The 7,230-nt window shown below is 39.2% G+C and overlaps 1 protein-coding gene across 1 annotated transcript; it reads left to right on the forward strand.

Annotated features, from left to right (window-relative positions):
- Nucleotides 1-2,327: 2,327 nt before the first annotated feature.
- LOC124653288 (cyclase-like protein 4) lies at nucleotides 2,328-6,126 on the forward strand. The gene is made up of 6 exons (XM_047192357.1): nucleotides 2,328-2,732; nucleotides 2,868-2,912; nucleotides 3,866-3,938; nucleotides 4,867-4,964; nucleotides 5,203-5,273; nucleotides 5,641-6,126. Exons 1-6 carry the CDS (start codon nucleotides 2,333-2,335, stop codon nucleotides 5,764-5,766), a joined length of 813 nt encoding a protein of 270 aa, XP_047048313.1. The 5' UTR covers nucleotides 2,328-2,332; the 3' UTR covers nucleotides 5,767-6,126.
- The last annotated feature ends 1,104 nt before the right edge of the window (nucleotides 6,127-7,230 follow it).

The following is a 7,230-nucleotide window of genomic DNA, read 5'->3' on the forward strand; positions in this document are numbered from 1 at the left end:
CAGATGAAAATATATAGGACGAAACCTCTAACCGGAGAAACCAGTTCTTCCTTTTTATATAGTAGAGATAGAGAAGAGTCTGTGTGTACACGTACTCCAGCATATATCGGAGTTGTATCTTTTAAGTATTTTTAGCAGAAATATTAAATATTTTTTATGTGAAGAAAGGGTCCCTTTGCTTTTGTCTTGCCCCTAGGCCCCATAAATGTATGAACCGGCCCTGACAATAAGTAGCACAGATGTGGTAGCTTTCAGAGTATATTTTTGTGTTACTTGAGATATTCGAAGTATATATTTTGTGTGACTTAAGATAATCAAGTTGTTTTGTTGTCAAACCACTAGAAATAGGAAGATTGATACTAACTATTGTTTCTTTATTGTACATACAGCTGTATGGTAACGCTACAAGGACTTCGATGCCAACGACACTTGCCATAAACTGCATAGGGAGAAACACAAAATACTAAATTTTAGAAAGGCAAAAGACAAAAAAAAATGCACGATAGCCCTTCCAAAAAAATCTTCCAAACTAGGCCCAAAGTGGGGAGGACGGTTGAACAGATGATTGGTCTGCAACCGTCCTATGTGGAGCTTCTTCCATACACATGCATAAAAGAATGGCTAAAATATCCTAATCTTTGACATTCCAAACACTAGAGGTGAATTCAGGATTTTCTGGGAACACTTTATATCCCACTACAGTTTCAATACCTTTACAACGCGTTGTTTTATTTTTCATTAGTTACTTTTAGCATTTTTATTTTTAATGTTCAACACACTCAATCAACCTTATTCAGTTTTACTTGAAATTAAGTGCATCCTTGAGTAAGTTGTAACAAGGAACAAATAATTAACCATAGTCGGCGGTAGGCTCTCTGTGTGATCGATACTCTTATTTAGAAACTAGCTACACCTACATGTACACTTGCAGATATCACGCCTGCTATGGTTTCATCTACTAGCGCTACATCATTAGCAAAGAGCATACACCAAGCAATATCTCTTTGTATATCATTGGTTACCTCATCCATCACCAAGCAAAACATGTATGGGCTCAAAGATAACTCTTGATGTAGTCCTATCCTAATTGGGAAGGTATAGGTATCACTATCACCTACGTGAACACTTCTCACAACATGAACGTACATATCTCTGATGAAGGTAATGCATTTTATTGAAACTTTGTGGTCTGTATAAAAAATTTATTTTTTCTTTAAAAAGTGCAATAATTTACGAAAAGTGCTTTTAGCACACGAGCTCCAGTGCTCTCGCTCAGTTAAAAAAATTGAAAAATGTTTTTACAAGTTATTAAAAATTATAAAAATAATTCTGTAGATTACCAATGATGCATCCCACAATCATGGAAAATCCCAATCCAAAATTCCTTTTATTTTGACCTGGACAAAAATGACAAATTCTGATATGTTTTGGAGATTTGAAAATGACTACTCAGATCTACAATTTTGTCATTTTTGTGTAGCTCAAAATATTAAGTATTTGAAATTGATTTTTTGCCCGTTTGTGGGATACATCATTGACTATGTGTGGATTTTTTTCCAGAATTTTTTACAACTCAAAACTATTATTTTTAATTTTTTTAAAAAACGAGATCACTGGTGCCCATGTGCACCAAATCTCTGTCCAATAATTTATTTCAAAATTGAGGAGTATATTTTACTATCTCCATCCCAAAGCTTAAGGCTTATACGGAGTATTTTTTTAGAAAAGTCAAACCAAGTAAGCCGGCTTATATTTGTTGATAGATTTTTCTAAAATCAAGAAAAGTTAAACTTTACTTGATCAAACTTTACTTGGTTTGACTTTCTAAAAAATATAAGCTTTAAGCTTTGGGATGGAGGTGTTATGATATTTTGTAGATACCATATAAAAATATATTTCATTATCTATCTAATAATGATATTGAATTTATATTTTGCATGTTAATGATTAATTTGGTAAAAAATTAGTTAAAATTAACATAGTTTAAAATTTTCAAAATAGTATAAAGCTACGGAGGTAGTATATATTGTAGGCCATATATGTTGGTTCGTCCTTTTCCTCTTCGATAATCCCCAAATGTCTTTTTTGCTAAATTAACTACTCCAACCGAAGATTCGGTACGATTCTGTTTCCAACGAAGAATAGATACGCAAGATGATCGCAGGCAGACGAGAGTGGCGAAATGGAAGACTTCTCTGCCATCTCCATGACTCTATCACCAACCAATGATCCAGACACCTGACCTCGTTCCCGTTCCCATTAGTTGACCACCCGCATGTGTATTGTGTATTTGTGTGGAAGCAAAACACTGTGAGTCTGTGACTCTGTGTCCATGGAGCTCCTTCCTTTCTTCCTCCTCCTGCTCATCGGCGCCACCGCCGTGGCCCACGGCGAACCGGCGTACCCTGGCTACGGCGCCGAGCCGACGTGCGGCGTGAAGGAGGAGTCAGCGGCGCCCGCGCCGGAGAGGCGCGAGGAGTTCGACGGCGGGCGGATCCTGGACATCAGCCACTACTACCGCGAGGACATGCCGGCGTTCGAGTCGGCGGAGGGCACGCCGGGGTTCCTGCGGCTGGCGCGGTCCATGCGCAACGGCTCCGACATCGCCAACTTCTCCGAGCTCCGCCTCACGGCGCACTCCGGCACCCACGTCGACGCGCCGGGCCACGTCTTCGAGCACTACTACGACGCCGGCTTCGACGTCGACACGCTCGATCTCGCCGTCCTCAACGGTACGCACGCCGCCCCTATACGCTTTCTTCTCAGCTTCTTGCTAGGTAGCTCGGCGTCGGCATGTGATTCATTTGTTGTACAGATTATCATCACCTGAATATTTTTGAACCTGGAAGTTTGTATGCGCTGTGCAGGACCAGCGATGTTGGTTGATGTTCCAAGGGATAGCAACATAACAGGTAAATTACAGAGTCCCCCACGTTCTTGATATCCAACTATACACATCAGGTTAATATAAAACTGACACAATTCGCAAAATAAAAATATAAAGCTGACACGCTAGAATATATATTGGTGGTAGACCATAGTGCCAGCATCTCTTGTATGTCTGAACTCTGAATTTTGAAACAAACGAGGCCGGGTTGCCATTTGGCTCCAATTATGAACCTGCCTTTCTGTCCTACTTTTGAGCGGTTACCACTGACACTTGGTCACAAAACAGAAAATACACCACAAAATGGTTATAGGGCATCTTCAACTCAAAAGATTTACATATCTTTTTTTAAAAAAATCGTTATGAATTATATTACGGATTTTATTGGTATAATTGAACCGTGTAGGGATTTCTTATCATGATTTATTTGCACTATCCCGGTCAATATATTTTAGTTGCACTACATTTCGTACGAGATTTTTTCATCCACCCAAACCTAATGAAAAGTCCAATCAAACATTATCATGTAGGAATCAAGTGAGACAAGTTTGGGTTTTCCAAACTATCCTCCCACTCATACTTTTGTTTTCTCGTACAATTTTCATCTGCGAAGAAATGGCCACCCATTTCTTTCAGTTTCAGCGAATGTTTTTTAAGTGTACATATTCATGAATGAAATATTAATTGTACTTCCAGATTGTGAAGACTTTTGTTGATGTTACTTGTCCTAATTAAGATTTTATGTAATTACCTGGCCAACTGAGAAATGCAAATAGTAACTTGTGAAGTTTAATAGCACAAGCGTGAATACTGATAAAGTACATGTAGGTACAATTTTCTCTCCTTCTGAACTTTAAAAATGATATTTTCATATCATATAATATTGTTTTTCTACCTCAAATTGTATTTCATAAAATATAAATGGTAGGTAATGTATGTGCCCATATATTCATTATATCACTCAAATGATTTTTTCAGCTGATGTCTTGGAATCTTTGCATATTCCTAAAGGAGTCCGACGTGTTCTGTTTCGAACCTTAAACACTGATAGGTAATGTCTCCATACTATGCATGCATGCAAGAGTTACCAAAATAATTATCATATATCACTCAGTTTACATGAGTAATGAATATGGATGGTAAAATTAAGCATATGCTGTTTGATTTTAGGCAATCCTAGGGTGAACATTTTCATCGAAAAGAGAAATCTGAAATGGGAGCCTACCCTAATTTTAATTAGGAGAATGGCTTGAAATCTTTGAATTACATGTACTGTCGGCCATAAAATTTACACAAGATTTTATAGAAAAATGTGAGCGTAAATTGACCTTACATTTACATACACTTATATAGTTGGATGCTCATGGTACAGTTTCATCATAGTTTCACACTAGTTAATAACCGTTTTTTTTCACCTCTGCATGCACTCAAAAGGACACATATGTTGAAGACATCTAGATTTGAATTTCTTTTTGCATCACAATTAAAGCTCATCCGAAAAGAGATGAGCATACCTAAATAATTTGTGAATTTCCCCTGCACTTAATGTTGTCTATGTTGTCCGCATAGTACATCATGAAACAACATATATTTATAGGGATTTGCTAGTTCTCAGCTAGCCGAGAACTAACTTCGTGCTCAGTCAAGTTCTACACCATTTGATTTGTATTATGATTCGTGCTAGTCATGAGTTCCAACATAAGTTGTAACTGATATTTGATGACATCACCTGACTGAGAACGAAGAAATAGTCACACCCATATTTATATTAGCCATCAATGTTTATATTTATTTTCAACGGATCATCTTATATGTTTGTACATTTAATATATGATATTGGTTCATTTGATTGAGATTATGTTTTTATTACTACAACATTATTATACTTGAGTATGACATATTTGATGAGTTACTATTTATTAAGACTGTAATATGAAGTATGAAATGTGTCAAAGAAAAACAAGATTTTTCTAATGCAGAAAGCTTATGTGGAAGAAAGAGTTTGATTCAAGTTATGTTGGCTTCATGGAGGATGGTGCTCAGTGGTTGATTGATAACACTGACATCCGACTAGTCGGTATGTTGAAATATCCCATTGCACATTCATAACAAGCTTTATAACAATTTTGTAAGATAAAATTCTCACAGGTAATAGTGTGCTATTAAAATGTCAACAAGACATTGTCCAACACGAAACCCGTTGACTCAAGTTTGAAATCTGCATGTTTTAAATAGTGCACGTGTTTATGTATTAGTGAATTAATCTCCCATCCTCCTTCCGCCTATTCTTTAGTCTTAACATTCTAATCATGCAGGAGTTGATTACTTATCTGTGGGAGCATATGAGGAATGTATTCCGGCTCATCTAGTTTTCCTTGAAAAAAGGGTAAGAATTTTACATATGCAAGTGGTCAACTGATATCTGTCGTCTCATGATGTTATAACTGTGGCTAAATACCATTTACTAGAACCACCCTCGCTGTGCAAGCTCTATCAAAACTATATTAACAGTTTAAAAGATGTTTGAAAATACGTCTAGCTGCAGGGAGGTGATAAATATTCCATATACTCGTCAAAGTTCAAGATAAAGCTCAATCATTTTGGAACATGTATATGATGTGAAATTCAAAATTATTTACATTCATCAGTATCCATTTTGCTGCTTGTCAATTTAATTCTTTCAAGTGGATGCTTTTGATCCTCTGAAAACGAGATTAAAGCTCGTTATAAACCTGTTATTTTATTTCTTTCAGGAAGTCATCATTGTGGAAGCTTTAAACCTTGAGCATGTTGCCGCCGGAGTATACACCTTGCATTGCTTGCCACTAAGGTTGCGCGGCGCTGAAGGCTCTCCAGCGAGATGCATCCTCATCAAGTAACAAACCGTGAGATGTGTTGTCAAGAAATAAGGGGATATACAACCCATGTGAAGCGATTTTTCATAAAACTGAAGGTCGATCGTCATCCCACCAAGGCATCCGTGTATTGCTTGTATAAATATGAAGTAGCAAATGTGCGTGTCCAGTTTCCAATGTACAGTAGATAGAACAGAGTTTGTTGTTCTGCAACTAGTACAAGTTTTGTTGTAAATTTGGAAGGTACGAACCCTGTAAAATGCTATTTGGAAGTGACTCGAAATTCAATAAGGCTAGGCTCGGGCCAATCTAGGTATGCCTTGGCGTGATGCAGGCCGGTTAATAAAACACAATTGGAGAAAGTGACATGTTCAGTTGACTAAATTCAGCTGCCTAATAGCTCGCAAGTCCTCCAGGCAGGAAGCTTTGTTTTGTAGGCAACAGGTTCTGTAGCAAGACACTCAGCAGGAACTTGTGTCAGTTGGCGAATACTCTTTCTTGCTTCTTTCCTTCTGCTGAAGTTGTAATCAGAAAATAGATTTTCACTCTCCTAATAATAGTCCTACGGGAACTAAACAACTGGAACACACAATTTTTTTTCCACGAACAGAGCGCTTTCGCCTTCTTTTTTTTGTGTGGGAACACACAATTTACTGGACAACTGCAGTTCAATATATCACAGCATATGTAAAGCATGGTTACCAACTTTAGCCTTTGCCAACTTTGACTGCCACCATACTCTGTTTCTCAAATTCGACAACAGAATGCAGCACAAGAGAAGCAACTGAATGCGCAGCTTAACTGAAGCGTAGACGTGATGCCCAGTACTCTGTTCGACGTTTGGTGATTTTCTGTCCGGTTTACAGCTGCCTATGGAATGAAGCACTGGGAAAGATCATCTTTGCCCAGATACCTGTACTGCAGCTGCAAGGCAAAAGAGGAGAAAAGAGATTGATTCCCGATGCTTTCCTTGGCGGTAGAGCAAGAGGATAGTCTCTCACTCGCTTCATCTTCAGTTACTTTTTCCTTAGCAGCTTCTACATAAACGAAAGGGGCCGGTGATGGTCTTTCTCTCGCTTCTAGCTTCCTTTTCTCTTCTACGAATAGTCGAATACAGCGGAGCGAGCGAGGATGGGTGTTGGAGTTGGTCCGTCGTCGTCGCCATCGTCGTCGAGATGCAGGAGCACAGGGGCGACCATGTCGGTCACGCACCGGCCATCGGCGTCGAGCAGCGGCAACTGCTGCTGCTGCAGCAGCATCAACATCTACGTCAACAACAACGTGCAGGGGGTCACCAACTCCGTGCTCTTCGGGAGCAGCGTGGCCATGAGAGACCCTGGAGCTCGCGTCGTCTCGTCTCGCCGTCAGCCGCGCGCTGGCCGTGTTTGCCGCGGAAAGCGGAGGCGGCAGCAGAAGAAGATGACGGAGACGAGGATCTGGGCTGCTGCTGCCATGATTTGCCTCGCCATGGTTGTTCTGATGCTGGGT

Source organism: Lolium rigidum, chromosome 5 (assembly GCF_022539505.1).
Source record: "Lolium rigidum isolate FL_2022 chromosome 5, APGP_CSIRO_Lrig_0.1, whole genome shotgun sequence".
In the NCBI taxonomy this organism is placed as follows: domain Eukaryota; kingdom Viridiplantae; phylum Streptophyta; class Magnoliopsida; order Poales; family Poaceae; genus Lolium; species Lolium rigidum.